The following is a 22,025-nucleotide window of genomic DNA, read 5'->3' as shown; positions in this document are numbered from 1 at the left end:
AGTAGAAGTGCCAGTACAACCACACCTTGCCCTAATGTTTATTGTTCATCCCTTTCTGATTATATATATATATATATATATATACATACATATACATACATATATGTATAATATGAGCAGGGAGAGATTATACCTGTGACGGTGAACTTTTCTGTGGTCATGACAACTTCCTCTTCATCCGCGGTGAACAGCAGTCTTCCTCCATCTCGACTCCGCACCTCCAGCTTCTGACACTGGGCCTCCACAGCCTCGGGTCCTACACAGAGAGAGAGAGATGTTCTGGTCGGAGCTGCTGCCTTTTTAAACTTCCTCTCCTGGTATTGATCAAACCCCTCGAAACTCATCTCTGTTCCTCCTCTGTTGTTGTTTTGTTGTACACTACCGGGTGGCAAACGGTAAATCAGGGAAAAGTCCATGTATCAGAGTGGTCATGTATTTTATTATCGCTTATCCTTGGCTTTGACAACGTTATCAAACAGCTAATAATGTGACGGTAAGCTCTGACTTAGCCACCTTTCGCAAATCACGTTATCATATAGCCCCACGTAATGCTGCCGTCAATGTGCATTGCGGAAAATCTGCGCTAGGTCTCCTTAGGTATGTATCAAAACCCTGGATGTCTGAATTATATTTTATTATAGTTTTTTTTTCAAGAATGACTTCTGCTTAAATACTTCTGCATTGTGATATAACATTTGTCATATAGAAAAAAGGGCCAAACCGACATGTCAACAGGAAAAAAACTAAAGAAAAACAACTATAAATGTTGATGGCATTTAGGAGATGTGCCGGAAATAAAACTGTTCGTATTAATTTACTCCTGCTGCATTGTTCAATGTGTTATGAATGTTTTCCAGGACTAAACACATATTTTAGTTTGATAATTGATGAGCATTAAGAGGTCAGATTTTCACCTAGAAAGTTTTAATCAATCTAAAAAAAATCTAACGTTAAAGCTCTCTTTGTTATTGGTGATGTAAATGTTGTCGCGTGCGATTCTGTCCTGAAAAATTCACCTTCAGGAAACGATAAGCGATCTGAAGAACTTAGTGAACTTTAGTTTGCTTTTCAAGTGAAAAGAGCCCAGCAGAGCTGGATCAGCCAGGCTTTTCCTATAAATGGAGACAAATCAGTAATCTCTTCCGCTGGTGGCGAATATCAATTCCTGTTCACATGACTTTTTTTTTACATGTGCATGCTGAAACTATTAACATCTCCCTCTCTGCCTCGCTCTCTCCTAGCATTAATCCGCAGGCCGTGGCGGCTCGAGGGGATGATTATTCTCGCCCGGGATTCCACCTCGCTCCAGACAAAGTGCACTTTCTTCAAGATCAGGCGCTCGCTTTGGGAGGAGGGCCAAGCGTGACCGCAAAGTGTCACATCACCAGTCGTGTCACATCAGCGTCAACTCTCGACGTACGTATGTTGGCCCAGATCAATAGCCGTTCGCGTTGATAAGCAGCTCATTTTGCTTTCCAGGGGTCATCAATCATGTAAATTACTTTGGTAATTTGGACTGACTGATGTTCAAACTCGATGATAATAAGAAGAATCCATTGCCCTTTCAATAAGTGCATCGGCCGCTAGAAAATGACAGTGAATTTTCCAGGCACAGAGGCGATTAAAGATGATTAATAGATGAATTGTTGTGCTACGGTTGATTAAATAGGATTGATTGGGTAGATTAATATAAGATCATTTTTTTAACACATTGCACAAAAATTGAGAGCTGATCATAAGTGAGAATAAACCTGTATTCCAAATTGACACTCTTGACGCTCTTGAGTATAAACAACCTCCAGCCAAGTGGTGATTTACTGTTTCAGGTGAAACAGCTTCCAACGTGGATGTGTGTGCAGTAGAGAGAAGTGGACACTCACCCACGGTGAGCTGGCCGGTCAGCTGGCCTCGGTCGTCCCTGGCGTTCAGCGTCACGTTCTTGTCCGATTGCAAGACCAACACGCTTTCCTTGGGGAAGCGGAAAATGGGGAGAAAGTGAGACGGAGGGAGAGGAAGACAGAGGAGGGGAAAAAATACATATGTCATGTTGGTATCTGAAATCTTATCTTTAATTCTACTGTATCTCCCTGAGCAGGCAGCACACTGCTGGCGTAATAAGTTCTCCTATGTACACCTCATTCAAAGGTAAAACCGTAAGTTAGGCAGCTGCTGAATTAACTGTGCTCTATGAAGAATCATATATTTCAAATTTGTTGTTTTGCCACTGGCCTTCGGGAGCTTTCCTTCACCACTGAACTTCTTTTTGGCCAAGCTCTTCCATCCACAGAGCTAATCGATTAACTTGACGAGAACAATTTATCACCCGCTGTTGTTGTAACTGGACAGTGCGTCAAAGCTGCTTTTAGGTTCAACAAGTCCGGTCACCAGCTTCAAGTCCCATCATTCACTCTCGCTCGCCGCTGCGTTCATCGGTCTGCTCCGGCTCCTGGGAAATCAGGCTCTTTAGCTGCTTAATGCACCCCTATGTTCACCAGCTGGTTGCTGCGTGGCGCGCGGCGCCGGGCAGGAAGTGTACGGTCGGTCCGAAGATGAGAGTGAGAGGGAAAACCGAAAAACGGAGTGAACGGGTGTGGGCAATAAATCCCGAACTCCCTGAGAGTGGGTTCATATCACTTCAAGTGACCCAGCCATTTGACATATGGATTGGTGCAGCTGATAACACAGTTAAGTAAAGGGCGAATACTTGTGTCTCACCACTAACTGCCGACCGCGGTGTGTTGCATCTCTTTTGTGGAGACGGCGGCCTCCATTTTGAACTCCCTTGTTACTTATTTCTGGAAAGGTCAGCACTGTCAAGACCGTTTACACCAACGCACCAAACAAATGTATTTTGCCTCCATAAGCAATATGACCCCCCCCCCTTATATCTTGCAATACTCATGTTAATAGTTCATGTTCGTAGTTTTGTGCTCCATGTAAACGTGACATTTTTAACCACTTGCTTTCACATTGAGCTAATAATTACGCTGTGACGGCGTCTGATGGTTTGGTTTTAATGAGCTGCGTACCCTCTGAAGAAGCGTCAGCATTGTTGCCGATCGTCTGGAGTCTGCGTGCCGTGTAACTCTGCAGAGGTCATCCGGTTCATTTTCATTCCCTGCCTGCTTCTCCCCTCGATATGAATGCGCATCATGAACTCAGAAGTTCTCCAGGAAGCACGGCGTCGCGGAGAAAATGCGAGTTCTCGAGTCGAAGTATCCCTTTAAAGAGTTTATAGGTCTTAAACTGTGTCCCGGGGGTCGTTACTGAGATTCTGTTGCCCTCCTCAACGCTTACATAAAAGGCTTTCTAGTCACTGTGCCTGTTGAGGAAGGTCAAGCGCGAACCAGAGTGAATGCACATTGATGGATCTTGTTGTAGGTGCACTGGGCCCCATCAGACTGAAAAATTACCATGGCTGCGTGTGAGGCAAAGGATGCTTCCCTGCATACAATGACAAACATCACAGCCTAAAGCAAGAGCACGGCACACGGATTCGATGAAACAGTTTAAAAACAAAGGGACCTCTCTCTTTCTGTGACTGGGTGTGAGGGAAAAAAAAAAAGAACAGACATTTAAAGCAGAGATCAACCGGCACTGCTCAGGGGTTTAACTGTAATCCTAACCAAATATTTGCATAAATATATTTCAGTTTTAATTATATTTGGCTGTCGTGCCAGAAGCTAATTTGCATTCTGAGCTGAACAAGTAAATAAAGAGGAAAAGATGTTGAAAAGGTACGCTTATTACGGCTTAATTTCCTCATTTTCGAATATCAAACCTCGCAGGCAGATGCTTTGCATGCAGAGTACGGGCAGTTTTGGAAGATGTTTTGCGGGCATATTTATTATCTTTTTTAATGAAAGGCCCCTGTCTTTCAGTGCATTACTGTTGGCCAAATGAAATGGGTTCTTGCAAACTCGGTTTGAAGGATGTTCAGATCCTTCAGACGCTGCTGATGCTGCTGCTGTTTGCTTGAAAAAATACAACACACGGATTGTTTGAGGGGCCTCATCTGCAGATTGGCCTCGAGTCTCGGTGCTCACTATCATCACTGTCATGCTTGTCCAGTGCAAATAGGTCGGAGTCAGAGAGGGAGAAGTTTCACTCCAATGAAAATACACCTGCATCCGAGGCTATTTATAGATCAGCCGGGGTCCCCGGAGACGATAACGCGAGCCAACAGTCCGAACAGCAGAGATTTGATTAACTGTATCGGGGCACTGGGCTGCTCCATACCACATTGTCAGACTTAGGCAGACAGTAACAGGAGAGTGACAATGCATATGATTTAGACAGGCTTTTATGGGTTGTTTTCATTTTTTTGAAATGCAACAGACTGTAAATGCTTTCATATCCATAAGTAGTACTTTTGGAAAAGTGGAGGTTTTGGAAGTCAGCAATAGGACTAGAAGTTGAACCTGGAGAGTGTCAGCAAAACAATCCAGCTGGATTATTCCGCTACACGTGTGCAGAAATCATAGCTACTGTACTTCCCTGATCTTCGCCTTCTCTTAATGTCCAGCTACTGTTTGCATCAGGGTTTTTTTAACCACGTGCAAGATAATCAAAGACCCAAGACAGCGGGCTCTGAGCATGTTCCAGCAGACAGCAGGAACAACTCTACTCTGTAGTTTTTAACATAAATAAAATGCTTGCATCTCAAAAGCCCATCATTTAAATTCAGTGGAATACATGAATTTACAAAGCACTGAGGACAACGAACCTGAGGCGACTGACCGCTCTGTGAAAAATATCACTGCTGCTATTTATGAGATCTATTTTCGACCCATGTTGTCCTGAAACAGCAGCACCATGGTATTGCCCTAATGAATGTGAAAAACAAATGAACTAAACCAAAAACTCGTCTCCTTTGCTTGTTCCCTTTTTAATGTGTGCAGAACATCAAACTGGCAACAATGCATTAGATCAAAAAAATGAAATATGACTTTTGTGGGGAAAAAAATACATTCACAGATTTGGAAAATACTTAATACTTAATACTAAATCCGCGTGCATATAGATCATCTTCCAAAAAGATGTAAAAATCCTGAGATGAAACTTTCTAGGTCGATAAGAAAAAAATAGAAAACTGGAAACCTGCAGAGGTTACACAAAAAGACTGTTCTTAAGTAACATATCAAGTTTGACATAGACGTAAAAGGGACATTTTTCTAGTGTCGGAGGCAACCAATTTAACAAATTTGATCCTACAGCCATTAAGCCAGAAACCAAAATGTTTTCCCAATTACTGCATCAGCCACACTAATGGATCACACACAACATGTGACAAATATGTCGTCAACTTCTTGGAACAAGCATTCATTTGGTCCATTCCGTTTGAAATTCCTTTATCGGGAAAGTGAAAGAGGTAAGAAATGCCTGGGTCAAACATTTCATTTCACACACTCCCAAAATTATGAACGCAATGTTCTGCCTGAAGGTGAAATTTCCCGTTTGACACACTCAGAAAGCGTCTTTGTATCTTTCAGATGGGCGAAACATCCGGTGTCAAAGGGATTTCTCATGCCTGAAATTATAGTTTCATTCTGCCTTCCACAGGTGTAATTGGAGCTGTTGTGTGGCAATCGCGCGCTTGAAAATCTTAAGTGTGAACATTTGACATTGAGGTCGTCCAGAGAAATCTCTTTCATGCCTCTCAAATGGACCTCTTTTAGCCATTACAGTTCAAATGTGCCTGTGCTAGGCTTGTCGGTAGAAACTGGATGGATGGATGGATGGATGGATGGATGTATAGAAATGCATCGAGGCCCCCTGGGCGAGACAAAAAATAATACAGATTATTTAATAATGCCCGTCAGCTCTGACTGACAGCCCAGTAAAGGTTTGACTAAAAGCTGCCGCAAAAAGCCAACATCCGTCTCACACAGGGAGCGACGCAGTACTAGTAATTTCATAATGTGAAAGAAACAATGGAGCTACAAAAAGGCGTTTCGCATTAACTCTACAGCCGTAATTTCCCCTGCAAGAGGCACATTGTTGCCAAATGTCTTACTTCATCTTGTTTTTGTCTTTGAAGGAAGACATGTTTAATGTTCTAACATGAATAAGACCTGCATTATATCTTTGTTTTTTCCAACAACTTGGAAAGACAACATTGACATGTCATAATCATAGAAAGAACTTCTGCATTCATTCATCCACCTGGAGAGAGTTAAGACCAACATTCACTTTCTTTTTAAGCCTCTTTTTGGTCTCCTCCAGCTCCCAAGGGAGAAGACTGGCCGCCAAAGGCTCAGTTATGTTCACCAGTTCAAACTGGCGGCTGGCGTGGGAGTGAATCAACATTTACAGTAAAGCTGTGAAGTAGTCATTTGATTCATTATTTAATATACTGTATTTGTATCACACATAGTTTTGTTCCCAGTAACAAAACTTTGGTACTACATTACCCATGACCATGTCAAATAATACCCAGTCCTGACCATGAAAGGATAAACTATGACGTTTAATGCTACTGTACTGTATAATGTTATGCATTATATGGGTTAAACAACAAACTATAGTAAGTATAACTGAAACTTGTTCATAGTCAACAGAAGTGTGTTTTAAATAATAACTCAGTATGTCCTTATTATGTAACTGTTTGACTTAATTACTTTGTGCATTTTCTTTTTTTTTTTTGGTGATATTATTGGATATTTATGCCGATTTATTTACTATCATCAGTTTTTAAGCTTACAGCCTTTGGCATCGTGTTTCGCAGCATCTCTGCTTTCGTCTTATTTATTCTGGGTGCAGTTGCCAGTGCAGAGATAAATGAGGATGAGATGAGGTGATAATCCTGAAGTATGGGCGCGTACATCAGTAATACAGTTGTCTTGTGACACTGAGAGACCGCAACTAGATACGCCCATTCAGGTAAAGTTTGGCTTTCACGGGGGGGGGGGGGGGACCGCGTGGAGCTCTATGTGGAAAGTTAACAGCTCTTGTTTCACATCATGTTACTGAAAGCGCTGATTTCAGGGGCTACCCGGCTTGTTATCTGCTGCCAGATATCAGTTTTGCAGCCAGAAAAAACACTGCGGGAGCTATTTCCACTTGGTATTCACAGATTACGGCTTCAGCCATTGATGAAGATTCAAAGCGCCGGTTGATCCATGAGAAAGAAAACTCCTTTGAGTTCAGCCACTTGGCTGTAGAGCAGTTTGGACTTTACAAACGTAAAAAAAATATATATATATATAACTTAAAAAAATAAATATATTTAACTTTTGGATATCTCTGGTGCATTACAGTGTTCACGGCTGTTTGCGGTAATGGCTTATTGATCAGTGGTGGTTATCGGACTGAGGAACAGCACTGTGCACTGTGGTGTAAACTCATTGGATAACCATAATCCCTGCTCTCTCAGTGCTTGACATATTTCCTCAGGTGAGAAATATCGAGTGACCCACAGAGATTTTTTGTGCTGCAAATACCTCTGGCGCCGGTAGATAAGGGTGCCACTGCGCAGCCTGTCTGTAAAACAAGACAGTAAAAATGTCTGCAGGTGATATTGCTCAGGGGGATGAAATATCGACTTTGTCCGACGTGCATGTGTGTCTGCCATGGCCTTGAGTCGTCTGCTACCGCTAAGAGCACAAGTGTTGTATTTAAATCAGCGTTTAGCTCCGAGTAGGACATCAAAGTGGGCTATTCCAAGTTGTCTCTCAATCTGCTGTGGCACATTGGGCCCACTGTCGAGACAATTCCTCCATCGACGTCCCTCAAAAAGAATCTAATTTAAAATGGAATCCCTGCTTCCAGTGCTTGGGATTGCTTTCTGCTCCATGCCTAATCACTGAAAAAGGGGGTGATCCAACTGAGCGTCAGTGATTTGTGTGGGAGACGGATATTTGGATCAACTTTGCACGGGAGCCGTGTTGAACATCAAAGAGGGGAGAGGGGAGGAAGTGGAAGAGGGGAATTTATCGCGCGGGCTTGATTGGAAATCCAGCAGGGGGACTCTGGTCCCTCTGTAATCTCCTGTAGGCTTGTATGTGGCCTGAGAGGAGCCAAGAGGCAGCCTATTACCCATTTCCTGGCGATGGGAGGCCCTGATAGTGCACTGCTGTGGGATGACAGGAAATGAGGACGACAAGGAGAAGAGACCTGGACGCAGTTTAATCTTCTCTACTCAGGCACATCTATAAGGTAACATCAAAGTATCATCAAGTCAGAGGGAGGTTGGCCTTGTTGTAAATGAATTGATCACAGCTTCCTCAAAACTGACGGCTCAATATCAGCTTGGGAGAGATCTCTCTCCGCGGGAGCATTTCTCATGGCGTTTCAGCGAAAGGCAGCTGTTCCTGATCCCTCTGCGCTACAGAATATTGATCAACGGCCAACTGGAAGTTGGACGAGAAGAGCAAAAGGGAGCAACTTACCCTTCTGGACCGGATCTCGTTCACATAGAGGGGCAGGAGAAACTCGGAGATGCCTTCCAGGCGAATCCCCTCCTGTTCCAGACGGAGGTTTCCCATTCCATCCTGAAAAAAAAATCATCATGACCGTCAAGCGATGGGCAGTGGCGACTTTTCCTCGTTTGATTCAAAAACGGGGCCATGGCCTCCCAGGTGCATGAAAAAACATGAGTCCCGCTGTCGCCGTGCTGCGATTACACGGGAGCAGGAGCCGCCGCGTGCCAGGCGGGCCCGGTGGGCAGGCGGCGCCGCTGAGTGACGGGGGAGAAGAAGGACATGACACCGGGGTGACAATGCCACCGACACTCAGCTGTGTCAGGGTGACGGGCTGCACGCAGGGAGAGTCAGAGCGAGGAGAGCCAGGCTAAAGCGGCGGCTGTGGGTGTGAATGTTGAGGAGATTCATGGAAATGATGTGTGGTCATATCAATTCACACGATGTTGGCTTGGTATTAATGTGAACATTACTATAATGATTATTGCTATAAGTGGTGGCGGTGGGAGTCGTAGTCGATTTTAGATCGTGTGATTTACAGAGAAATTAAACACAACAACATTACAATGAGAGCGACTCCAATTCACTCCAGGCTCCAGCTCAGCCGTCCCTGGCCTCATGTTACCTTACATGAAAATGATCCCAACAATGTTTTAAATGAATGCAATTCCGGGAAAACGGAGCAATGAGATCTTTGCTTGGTACTGGCAAATGGCCTTGACGGGAAGTATCAGAGATTGTGTTGTGCTTTGACACACAGACGGGGAATCGGTGCGTTGAAACGATATGCAGAAGACGACCTTAAAGGACAACACCTGTGTCTTCAGGTTTAGGCTCATTAACAGGAAACGTTGCGTACTTAACAATCCTGTCTTTCAGTTTATATACTCGGATCAGGTGGTCGTCCTCTAATAGGTTAACACTTAAATTTGTCCCGCAAAATATAAATTACTACACATTTTGCAGTGTTTACAACCAGGGCATGATTCTGAGACTTTATGGCACATCTTTCACTTCGCATTCATCCAGGACCCGATCTTGGTGGTGGACGACTCTGTGGATAATGGATAAGGCTGGGCCTCGCTGCTGCACTGCCATGAGCGAAGTGACGTTCGGGGGGCAGCTCGGTGTGAACAGATGGGCACAGAGGGAAGTGTTTAAAGAGCCCGTGGCGCTTGCCGCACAAATGGATGGAGACAGTGGATTACGGAGTCGGAGGGCAGCGGGCGCGCGCCATCACACAGGGTCCAGAGCCAGGACACAGAGAGGAGGACGGAGAGGAGAGGAGCGGCAGAGTTCACCGCCTGATGGACGTACTAGTCACGCCCTGTGCTGCAGTCGAGGTGATGTGGTGGGCGGGAGGAGTGTGGGGGATTGGAGGGCACGGCAAACAGGAGAGGGTTACAACAGTCCAGCCTGGATGAGCCCCTCAGCAACAGGCCGTGCTTGTGAGGTGGGAGTACGACAAACTGGACCGTTTTGAGGTTTTGAGGATCGATAGAACAGCGTAGTTCCAAACACAATACCCAGGGTGACCGCTTTGCCGTCACCAGGCAGACAAGTTGTTGAGTTTGCTTTATGAATGACGTAAACTTATGCCCTAGTTCACACTCACTGAGAAATGTTGGAGCTCGCCTCAAGCCCCAGATTGGAGACGAGTCGTATTCCGATCTCTAGGCGTGACTTTTTCAGCGACACGATTCGAGAGGCCTGCCGACATGGCGTCGCGCCGACAAGCAGAGTTTCTCCCGGTCACGAGTCAGTGGTGTGGTAAGAACTCACGACTGCAAAAACGCCTGATCACAAGACACGCAAGTCGTGTAGTGTGAACTGCACAGCGACCCGACGACTTTGAAAGTCCTGTCGTCTGAACCTGGCATTATTTTTTACTCGCCTACTTAGGTCAGGACACTTTGGCCTCTGCTGCACAGGTTTTTATATTTCTCCTATCCCTCGTGAGTCTCCTACCTTCATTTTTTTTCTTTGAATTTTACAGTGCGGCTTGTAGTTGTGCCATCTTCCTCATCACTGTCACACTTGGTGTTGTCAAATGTGCCTTTAAGATGGAATTTGCTGAACCTCTGCAGCTGAGAGAGCCTCTCGACTGGGGAAGCCAATGCTTTCGGGGCCGTAGCCCCTATCAGATTTTGTGTATAATGTCCTCTGATGGGTGATCATGTACCTGTCTAGCCTGAAACGTTGTGACTGTAGATTTTGATGCTGCCTGGCAGATATTTGAATATAAAACCAATAAACAGGGGTGTAGTTCGGCTAATGTCTTCTTATTGAGCTTGCCGAGTCCTGAGAGATGGCGAGTACATTTTCTCGAGCGACACCAACGGCACTGATAAGGTCTTTTGCCCGTGACACAGATTGATGGGAGGCGAAGCAGCCGAGGACTGATAGCAGTAGTCGGGGGATGCATCCGTCTCGGCGGGAGGATGCTGCCACTGGGAGTTTGTTGACAAAATGGCAAATTGTGTGCATTGTCCCTGAAAATGTCGCGGGAGCTCGCGGCATCTGTCTGTTTGCTCCTTCGTCTGAGATTAACACATTCTGCGTCGGCCGATCCCGCTGCCAAGTCTGTTCAAATTCTTTATCAAATCCAGATGAGACCAAAGCACACAACATGAGGGATGGTGCGGCTGATACATTTCAATGGGCGGGCATGAATACATTTTTCCACTTGGGCTTTGTATTGAGGTCAGAAAGAAAGAAAGAACGAAAGATCTTTCCCACTGTACTTACAAAGATTCATGCCACGTTGTTTCAACGATTTTTTTCCTTCTAAACATTTCATTTGACATTAACATTCCATATTTAAGTGCTTCCCCTTGTAATTTTCAGCATTTCGTTCCAGCTTTATTTATTTTTTTTACCGTACTCTATAATTCAAAGTTGTATATGTTTGATTCTACCTTTCTGTGTGCGGTTTGCCTGTATTCCTCGTGTCTGTGTGGGTTTCCTCTGCGTACCACGTCTTCCTCCCGCAGTCCAAACACGTGGTTAGGTTAGTCGCAGACTCTGAATTGACCGTAGGTGTTAATGTGAGCATGAGTGGTTGTTTGTCTCTATATGTGTCGGTTGAACCCCGCCTCTTGCCCAGTGTGTGCTGCGATTGGCTCTGACCCTCCGCGACCCTCAAAGGATAAGCGGTATAGAGGTACAGATAATGGATGGATGGACGGATGGATGTCCGCATATTAAAGGCATTTAATGCATTCCAGCACACAGATATCTGATGGTGCAGGTTTACTTTACAGCTGGGTTTTTTTGGCAATAGTATCTATGACAGTAGAATCACATTTTTTGAGCAACACCAGCTTTTGTATTTCCCTTTTTCTACTTCATTCTGCATTTTAACACATTTCCCACACGTACAACTATTAACGGTTCTTACAATCCGTATATTTGTATCCTGGGGTCATAATTCAAAGAACTGAAACCGCGATTATGTCGCAGAATAAACAGATAAGAGGACAACATGGGGCTCATGGTGTTTCCAGATAATCTTACCTGTTTGAGTCCGAGCTACTTAAGTGGAGTCCCAGAATAACAATATAATGTTGGAAATTAGCACAATAGGTCACCTTTAATGTGTTGCAGACCATACAGTTAATAATCTCAACGGGGAAATTTCAGGCTCATAACTTCGCTTTCCCAATTGACTCTGGCTCATTTTGGACAATCCCCTCCCCCCCCCCCGCCCACCCCCCTGTACTCACCACTGAGAAATTCATGACTTTCATGATCCAGACAGTGAGGGCCAGGTTTACTATCATGGTGACCAGGAGCAGCAGCAGGAAGAAATACAGACATCTCTTCCTCCAGCCGTACAGACCCACTGGGTAGACGGCCTCGCAGCCTGGACGCTGGAGGTGCAGCGACTGAGACGCGAGGATGAACTGCTCCTGGGTGATCTGGGAAAAACAAAGAGACCCAACGTGTAAGCTTGGCTGCCAAGGACACAATCATTTCACAGAAACAATCACATATTGTAAGTGGTTATCATCTTGCAAGCATTGCCACAAAACGACTCTGGGCTGAGGCATGGCCCTGTTATTTCTCAATAAGTGGCGCTACTACGTGGGGAACGAAAGGTTAAAGCACATCATGAATGTAAGATGGGACCAGCCTGACACATTCACGCTGGGTAAACATATGGACTGAAAGGGGATTTTTCACCTGTACCACACTAGGAAGTAAAACAAAATCAGTATGGATGGAGTGGATTTATTTGGAAAAATTGCAATTTTCCTTCGTTTGTGACTTCTGTTATGACATGTCTGGGTACGGCGGACTTACGTTCACTAAGAAATTGAACCAGTAGCGGAGTGGTCCATCAAACTGCGTGCATAAAGGACAAGGCCATTTGAGTGACTTTATTTAATTAAAAGAAATAGCTAATCAATCTGTTTCATTCCACCGCATGAAAACAAGGGGGGAATCAGTCAGTCAAGATTCATTGATTACACGTTGGAAAATCGGTTGTGGGAATAAGTGGCCCAGCGATGGACAAAGCTTGTAAACGGCAGCTTTTCATTTTCTCGTTAAGTTAATATAAGGACAAACAGCTGCTCCATCTAGATACTTGTGAACTAATCGTTGGCATTGATGCGGGTTACACTCCTGGAAAGCAAGGCGCTTGGCATTTCTGCTCGTATTCATGTACTTCACGATGAAATTTCATTTGTATGGATTTAAGAACATCACAGCTTTTTTTTTGGGGGGGGGGGGGGGGGGGGGGGGGTTCTGGCACTAATCACTTGTTGACATTTTGTCAGAACCGAATCCCTGTGTTCACAAGGAAAGCCACGGTGAGTGACAGCTCCCTGCAGCCCGTCTGTGTACCCCGCCCCTCAGGTGGAGATCTCTACAGTGCTGCTGCCCATCAGTCCTTCACGGGGGAAATATTTTACAAGCCACTCACACTAAGGAGGCTGTGTAGGCCCAAAGTGTTTGCCGCACAAGATGTGTAACTAATGGAGACGGCTGCCATGGCAGTCGGGCTTAAGGACAGTCTTCACATTATGGCGGCGGTGAATTATGAGATGCCCGACAATGTTCCCCACTCTGGCTGAGAAACCAAGGGCCTGCCAGCCCCTGCGAAAGTCGCTGCACTGCGAGCTCTGATCTGAGATGAGAGCGGATGCTGTCCGTCAAGGGGCGGCTGTCCGGGGCCAGGGCGAGGAGCTGCTGTTCTCCAGCCGATTGTGACCGCGAAGCTGACAGCGTGAAACTCCCCATCGCGGGCCGTGCAGGGGGCCGGCTGAGCTCTGAGCGGCTCTGCTCGGCTGTTGTGGCTGCTGTTGGGATTGACTTCGCAGTGATGCGGGCCCCCGCCGCCTCACACTCCCGCATGGATAACGGATAAAGCAGAGCGGCCCCCGCTCGCTCAGACGTCTTTTGGATACTTCCACGGGAGCAAACAATCGGTTCATCGTGTCAGTGTGGAGCGCTTTAATTGCATGAAACACACACATCGATAATTGACACACCTCAGAGGGAGCACAGAAGTGAAATGCATGCATAACTCAAGTCTGAATCCATGACCCACATGCTTTATTCCCACTCAGCATGCCGCAAGCATTGGACACTGACACCAGGTATCATCAGAATATGTTTTCAGACTCTTTAGCCGAGACTTTTCCAAAGAGGATCTAAATGACTTGACCATATATCGCAGCCGGACTTTGTTGCAGTAATTATTGTTATAATAGATCGATCGCTCTTACAGAGAGCCTGCAGCTCATACATTTTAGTTATCATAACACCAAAAACACTGAATCCAGTTTCGTAAAAACTGTATTATTGTGTGGGGTGCATCAGCTGGCAAGAGGCCGGTGCCAGAAATAGGTTTTTCGTCCTTCAGGCTCTCCAGGATTTTGTACAAGCACCTGCACTTCCAGACTCTTTGCGAATGCAAACGGGTTTTACTGATTATTTTCAAGAACAAAATATTATACTCTACACTTCATAGTCATTTCATAGGAGAAATGGTCAAATATTCTCTGGTTCCAGCTTCTCGAATGTGATGATTGGCTGTTATATGTCATCGGAGGCGGAATGTATTTGAGACATTTTTTTTAAAACTATTTTCTTACCTCATATAGACAAAACAATAATTAATTTAGTGTGATAATGAAAATGATTATTAGAGTCACTGTGAACCTGCTCAAAAGACACCAACAAAGTATATGACTGGCCTAGTTCATAAACTTTCGGTCAATTACATTTTTACTAGCCCACCGAAATATAATATTTGGGCTGATTCCAAATAATCCTTCCCATCATTGACAGCATCGCTTGAAAGAGCATGAATACCTGTAAGAGTCTTCAAGCGCTTGATCACTGCTTCACAGCTTAATCCACTCTCTAAGTGACTGTTTCCTTGGACCAACGGTCTGGGTCACATCTGCAAGTGGTGGCAGATGTCTCACAAATGGATGTTGCGGCTTTGCAGCAAATTCCCGTGACCCGTATCACTGGTCCTAGAAAATGTCAGTGATTCCAATTTAGCCGGCGACACAGCTGAGGGACAAGAGCATTATCAGAGGTGCTTACACGGAGGCTGAGCAAAAACTCCCTTTTTTTTTTTTTTTTTCACAACTGCAACTTTCCACAACGTTGGAGGGCGCAACGCGACACAACAATGTGTCGTGTTGCGAGGCTTTAAGCCATGAACTAAGCAGACGAGATCGTCTTCAACACCCTTAATCTTAACTGGAATCTGAAAGACAATACAAACTTCTATGCACATTTAAATGCTAATAAAAAAACAACAACAAACAAAAACCTATTAGCCTAAAGCCATCGACATACTCGCTTATTTTCAATCCACTGTTGCTAGGGGAAACTTAGGCACTTGCGATTTCTATAGCAACCCAATGTTGCCAACGCCGGTGGATCCTGTGATTCCTTTGCAAGTGTTAGTGCATATTTCACCCTGGTCAAGTCAGGCCTCCTATAAAGCTCGTTTTGTCACAGGGCAAATGGGGGGAGTGCGTGGCGGCTGGCGTTTTGTCAATCCGTCATTTCAGCATGCGGGTCACAGCTGACTCTCACAAAACGACGCTGGACCGGACTGATCGAGATGTCAAACGCCCAGCGCCTGTTGAGAAACTACTCTGACTTTTAAGAAACAAAGTATTGATTACAAAGCAAGCTGTGCAGGCACATCCCACTATGCTGGATCCCATTTGTCAGCGCATGTCGGCTGTACTAGCCCTGACAGTTACTTCTTAATATGCAAAAGCATTGTAAAGCAGCGGAGGTAGTGATGAAAAAGGTTCAGTCAGGACCACTATAGTGAAAATGAATTTGTTATATTTGGCGGTATGGCTCTGTTCTGGGACCTCCCTGCCCTTCCACACGCACATGTGTAAAAGCCTGGGATAGGGAGAGCACACCTGCCCATCCTTCCATGAGCCTTCATGGAAATTGAGGCAGGGAGAGCAGCGATTAAAACCCCCGTGCAGAACAGAGCAGGCATCAATGACAAAACATGACATTGATCTAAGCCAGAAACAGTATGATAAGGAGGTGCTGGGGTGGAGGTGGGTTGCCAAAAAATGGCGCGCAGCGGAGCAGGAAGAGTGGGCGGGTTAAAGCAGCTTAAATAGAGCGCACATACGAGCTTCGACCAATTGAATGCGTAGGAGAGGATCAGCCAAGCAGTCAGCCGATGTGGGCTGGCGTAGAGACTGTCAGCTGATGTGCTGCATAGTGACGGCGCTTGACCCCACGGCCCGTCTGAACTAACGCTATGCTCATGCTATGTGTCCACATTTTGGGGCATTTCCATAACTTTGCACGTTTCATGGAGCAACTAGGGGAAACAGTCCAGCTAATCATTAAGTGGTCAGATAAAGGTCAATGCAGGGACAAGTGGGCACTTAAAGTTGATAACTGTGATACGACTGTTTGGGGCCTGACCAAAAACCGACACTTGTCGACAATAATAAAAAGAAATTCAAGAATTACCTGGAATAAAACTGAGAATAGCTCCAGCAACCAATCCAGAAATTCAGTAATGTACCTTAGCGAAGGATCAGTCATGAAGACTGTGTTCTTCGCATGACTCCTAATTCAGGAGAAAAGGTTCCGCTCTGTCTAAAGCTCCATCAGCTCATTCTCCTTTTCATCCAATCACAACCCGACACATTCGCCTTGAGCCCATCACTAACTGAGCTGTCACAATTCAAAAATGTTCTCCCTTTTCTCCTTTCATTCAGCTGTCGTTTCAACACCACGATCACTGCCCGACCCGCCTCCGACCCTGCACCACCTCAACCCCGGACGCCTGGTCACGTCCCATCAAACCGTCCAACCAGGAGCCCTCCATGGGACGTCCCAACTCCGTGCTCAAGCCCTCATCACCACCACCACCAGTGTCTTGGCTCCAAGGCGAAGCCGCATTCATATCTGAACCATCTAATTCATGGGACAGCCTCCACGGTGTTCTACGTCCTACTAGTGTCATTTACAATCAATCTAATTTCATTCTAATTTACTTATTCTTATTCGTTTCTCAATAAGTCTCTCCTGATTGAAATGAAATGGCCAAAGAAGAGGAAATAGCTATTGCAGCTATTGCTCAGGAGGTAGAGTGGAGTCGTTCACCTACCTGAAGGTCAAGGCGCAGACGTGTCCTTTGGCAAGACACTGAACCCCAGTGTGTGATAGAGAAAGCTCTTTGTATAGAAGCGTTTTATGAATGTGTCTGAGTGGGTAAATGTGACTTGTACTGTAAAGCCTTTGAGTGGTCGATAAGACCAGAAAAGCTCTTTATAAATACACCCCCATTTACCATTTACACTACCAACATGTATACTATTCCCTTCCTGCTACTCTCCATGTATGTACTGTGCTGCAGACTTGAAAAGGAATTCCACCATCTCTCTATCTAAAATCTATCCCTACCCCATTGAGTCGTATATCACCTTGTTTCTTACATCTGGACACCAGAGAAGAGATGGGTCTGAAATCTACCCAACGCTACGGATGGTTTACCACCTACAGTCCTGATTACATGTAGTTTTCTATTAATAGAAGCCAAACACCTACACAGCAACTTGCTTCTCTAAGGTCCAATAAAAAGCTGTTCTCTCTGTAGACCATACACGGAGCTGGCAAAGTCCTTGTGGACTTGCTGCACGGCCATAGTTATCTTTGTATAAACACGGCATGCACTTCGTCGACCCCTTTAAGTTTGTGCTGCGATCTGTCTCACTTTCTTTTTGCTTCTTTTGAGGAGTGGGGGTGCGGGGAGGGGAGGGGGGCTCCTTCGAAGCTTTCGTAACTGACATTACAGCTGGATCCATCCAAAGCCAGCAATTACCCAGCAGTCCCTGTACCCACTGCCAGCACGCCTCATCTTCGCCAATTAGCGTGGAGGGTGATATTCTACATGCTGTTTTGATCAAACGGCGACACGCTGCCGAGGCTGCAAAACGCCGCTGAGAAGCCCCCAATGAAAGAAAAACGAGACGCGGTTCATTCTTGATAATGTTAATCAGCAAATCGCCGAGTGCTCTCTCACTCAGCAGGGCCACAGGAGTCCCACACGGCCGCCTCGGCTGGAGGTAAGAAAACATCGGCGAAGCAGTAATGACTGTAGAAGCTTGTACTCATCCGCCCTGCATACGGGCAGCGCACAATCGCCGAGGCAGCAGCAGCAGAGGGGGGAGACAAAAAAAACAATGTACACAATCACGTTGCAGGTCCGTCATACAGTATTAAAGCGCTTATTTAATCAGGGTCTGTGGGCTTTTAGACAGAGAGCCCAATCAAAAAGACAGAGGTGCCTGAGTACACGACTGTAGCCGGGCAAAGCCAATTATATCTGTCCAATGTTCAACGCAACGTATTGATGGCACCATTTCACATTTAGTTGATGTGACAATCAGGCATGCGGGGGGGGGGGGGGGGGGGGGGGGGGAAATCGCCCACTCCGCTTGGATGCGAAATCCAATTTTTGTGGGCTACATCATCTCGGGCTGGAGTTACAGCAGCGGCGGCAGAGCCCCGCCGATGGCTTCATCTTTCGCAGCGTGGTTGCCCTTTTTGTGTGTGTGTGTGTGTGTGTGTGTGGAACGTGCGGCAGCGCACTTCCTCCAGCTGAAGGCAACAAGGTAACTCCAGCTCAAAGGCGCGAGATCAGCAGGGATCAAAGATCTCCAATAAGTCTGGCGCAGCGGAAAAGGTCGCGGCTGTTCAATCAGCGCGCGCGGCCAACAAAGCCTTTCAACACATCACAGGCCATCACATTTGAAGGCAGCTCTCGCCGAGAATTTTCCTTTTGGTCTGCTTTTGAGGACACTTTCATGAAAAATACATGCACTTTTGCAACTCATAAATGAGCAACAAACCTTGTTGGCATCCTGCACATCTGACCTTTGCATCAATTATTAATAACGCCAAGAGCGGGCTTTTATTGAAGTTTATTTGCAGCTCTTGTCTGACTCTTGACGGTGGCTCCATCAGGGGGGGGGGGAAGAAAAGATAACACACTGGCCGATGTAAACAGACAGACACTTCTCTCCCCACAGTGCACTAGCTTTCCTTGCCAATCAGAAAGTCCTTAGAGTCAATGGAGGCTCTTTTGGACAGTTGCCCACAGGTGTCCATCAAATGCCGGCCACGAACACTGTATTATCAAGAAAATGACTGTGACAAAAGCCTCCGAAACAAAGCTTTAGTTTCAATTAGGGCCTATTCATATTGCTAGAATTAAAACACTCGCGGTTCAAGGCGGTTGTACTGTTTGGTCACTGTCACGAAGACGCTGCAGTTGCAGTTGCAGGACGCCGACGGGGACTTTTCCTCAGGGCGCACGGGGAAGTTGTCACCACTGAAAAGGAATAATTGAAGGGGTGGATGCTGATTCAGGGAGACGGAAACCGTGGGTGTCTTAAGCAGAAGTATTTATTATAAGAGCTCAATATATATCAAGGAGATTTCTGGTTCGTTTACACAGATCAACCAGATCAATCTGCCTGTTCCCGGTCTCCGTAGTGTATTTAGTTCAGGGTAATGTCGTCATCTCCTTGCGACTATGACACCTTAAGAGAGACCGCAGCCGCACGACGACTGTTGTGGCCTGCCACAGACAGGTTGACCTTGCTTGGTGCCTGAGAAGACTCGTCTTAACAGTTTCTCAGGGAAGGATAGACAAAATTCCACGACAACCGCCACTTTGGAGATAACGGAAGGGAGGAGAGAACTTCCTTCTCTGGCTTCTAGGATTTAGCAGCGGCAGCGTGAGAATCATGGCTAAAACCCAAATTGAGCAAAACACTTCCAGTTAATCGTCTGGTGATATTAATAAGTACGCTGGTTGTGTTACTAGCTGATCTAGTAAACGAAGGCAAACTGAATGTTGCTTTTTAGAACTCTAAAGTCCCGGAGCTCTCTTTTTTTTCTATCACTCTCCTTCTTCGCCTTGCTTTGGTTTCGGGATTTTTGTTCCCCCCTTGCGAGGTCTGAGTTGTTTTTTTTGTCAATTTGGCTGTTCCACCATCTGCCATTTCCATCACTGGGGATAGATACGGGGAGAATGCTATTCTCTCCATTGTTTTGATCACACAATGGCTGACGCTGTTCCCTTTTTGACGTATCGCGAGGCGTCATCTTTTTCGTGGGAACACCGTCCTGTTGGCCGAGAGGACAACACCGGGGACAGCAAGGCTCATAGTGGACCAGAATAAGCGCGGGCGGTGTTGTTTCTCTATCGCCGTTACACTGTGCAATCAGTTTTTAACATTCACCAAGCCAAGTTTAGGCCAGAGTGTTGTCTGTATCCCCTTCAGACGTGATTAAATTAGCTGAGAGTGGCAAGGGTGCAAGTTGATGTGGGACGTGCCGGATCAGCTCAGAGTGAGCAGAGGTGAATTTCCTGACTGAGAAGCATGACCCAAACCACTGAGCCCAGGGCTCTCCCTCTCCCTCTCCCTCTGTGTGTGCGCGCGTGCGTGCGCAGCAGGGACCAATGGATGGACAGGAGCGCGCAGCCAAACAGAGGCTCTGCTGTGTGGAGGTTTCTGACACACAGCAGAGCTTCTTTTCTTTTTCCTTTTTCTTTTTTTGTTTTTGCACTGCAGCAGCACAGTGACGAGATGCACATACTGTACCCAGAGGTTACCCACCACCCCACTTCCCTCTGCCCACCCCCCTCCTTTTTTTTCGCCAGACCGGAATGATAATGAGAACGCATGCAGGCAGAATATTCATAGGCTGTCACATTACTGTGATTCTTGAAGAAGGAGGGGGGGGGGCAGATGAATAGAATATGAGCTGTAGTGCAAGAGGGAGATACAGGGGCTCCGGGCGGGCCTCCTGATGCGTTTGAGCGCCGGCCACTGGTTATTAATCATCGCGCTCCCGCCTGGAGAGGGAAATGCAACCGCAGCAAGACTGGAAGAGTGAGCAGACAGTTTCCATTCATCTTTAATTATCTGGGACTTTTCCTCTTGCTCTCTTAAGGGCACGCGCGGAGCACCGCGTGCACCTGTTGCGGAGAGGAACTCCATCGCGACCGCGGAATTAAAGGCAACACAGTGACGCGCGTCAAGTCACCACTTTTATGGCGTTTTAAACTCACCTCAATTCGATCGAAGTCGCATCGCGTCTGACACTTTTGAGGCCATGAACTCACCTTCAGCGACTCTATGTCGAGAGTGGCCGACTGCTCCATGTCACCGTGTCATTCGTCCCGGTTACATCTTTTTACGCCAAGTTCAAACGAGCCCGAGGCGCGGATGTTCCGCACGCCGCTGCGCCAAACTACAGCTGCGCTTCTTAACTGCCATTCAGGGGGGAAAATAAGAAGAAGAAGAAGAACACATATATCCAATGTTTTGGGCAGGTTTAAAAAAAAGAAATAGAGTACACCCTGGGTGTCTTTAAGTCTTCTAATGTACCGTGCAGTGATGCTCAAAGAGGCTGCTGGCTCGCGAGGAGACGCGGGCTCAGGTGCTCCCGTGTCCGCTTCTCACTTTCCGCTCGCGGAGTCGCTCCGCTCCAAAACCCACCGCTGTCAAGTCACACGGGTTGACGCTCCCTACTTCCGGTATCTGATTTCAAAATAAAAGTCGCAAGCAGCCGCTCAGACATGTCAGAAGCAGCAGTCAGCCCGAAGCTGTGAGAGCTTTCAATCCCAACACATTTGACGAGGCAATGTTTATTTTGTTAAATCACTTATTTAATGTACCCTTTAATCTATCCCACATATAAAATCATTAAAGGAAAAATAAACTCTAGCATTTTAATTATAACATTGTAGTGGCAGGAGTTTCCTCCATTGTTTCCTCCTACACACGGTGAATTCAGCTGGCTTGTTCAAAAACAGAACCGGTGCCCATTCTTTGGTAGTTGTTGAACCCTGCTGGACATTTGCTGCTACTGCAACGAGATATGTGTATCAATATGATATCAGCTCGATTTGGACACATGCACACACGCACACACACACACACACACACACACACACACACACACACTGCCATATGTGACTACTTCATATATATTTTGAATCCGAAATTCAATATTTTCAGTGCCACCTTTAAGTCAATCAATTACATCCATTTATATTTATAATTGTTTAAA

At 46.0% G+C, this 22,025-nt stretch overlaps 1 protein-coding gene and 1 long non-coding RNA gene across 2 annotated transcripts in view; one reads left to right on the top strand and one right to left on the bottom strand.

The window, feature by feature from the left end:
- Positions 1-21,473, bottom strand: part of LOC118289165 (zeta-sarcoglycan-like) — a 30,435-nt gene extending 8,962 nt beyond the window's left edge. The window contains exons 1-6 of the mRNA XM_035615951.2: positions 21,341-21,473; positions 21,076-21,222; positions 12,146-12,340; positions 8,391-8,492; positions 1,881-1,968; positions 134-256 (exon numbers count right to left, since the gene is read on the bottom strand). Coding sequence (XP_035471844.2) covers positions 134-256; positions 1,881-1,968; positions 8,391-8,492; positions 12,146-12,340; positions 21,076-21,114 — 547 coding nt within the window. The 5' untranslated portion in view covers positions 21,115-21,222; positions 21,341-21,473. The remainder of the gene's footprint in view (positions 1-133; positions 257-1,880; positions 1,969-8,390; positions 8,493-12,145; positions 12,341-21,075; positions 21,223-21,340) is intronic.
- LOC118289187 lies at positions 135-17,613 on the top strand. The gene is made up of 3 exons (XR_004786017.2): positions 135-317; positions 1,242-1,416; positions 16,655-17,613. It is a non-coding gene; the product is annotated as an uncharacterized LOC118289187 (long non-coding RNA).
- Positions 21,474-22,025: the final 552 nt, after the last annotated feature.

Source organism: Scophthalmus maximus, chromosome 12 (genome assembly GCF_022379125.1).
Source record: "Scophthalmus maximus strain ysfricsl-2021 chromosome 12, ASM2237912v1, whole genome shotgun sequence".
Lineage (NCBI taxonomy): Eukaryota > Metazoa > Chordata > Actinopteri > Pleuronectiformes > Scophthalmidae > Scophthalmus > Scophthalmus maximus.
This window is presented reverse-complemented; position numbering and strand designations above follow the sequence as displayed.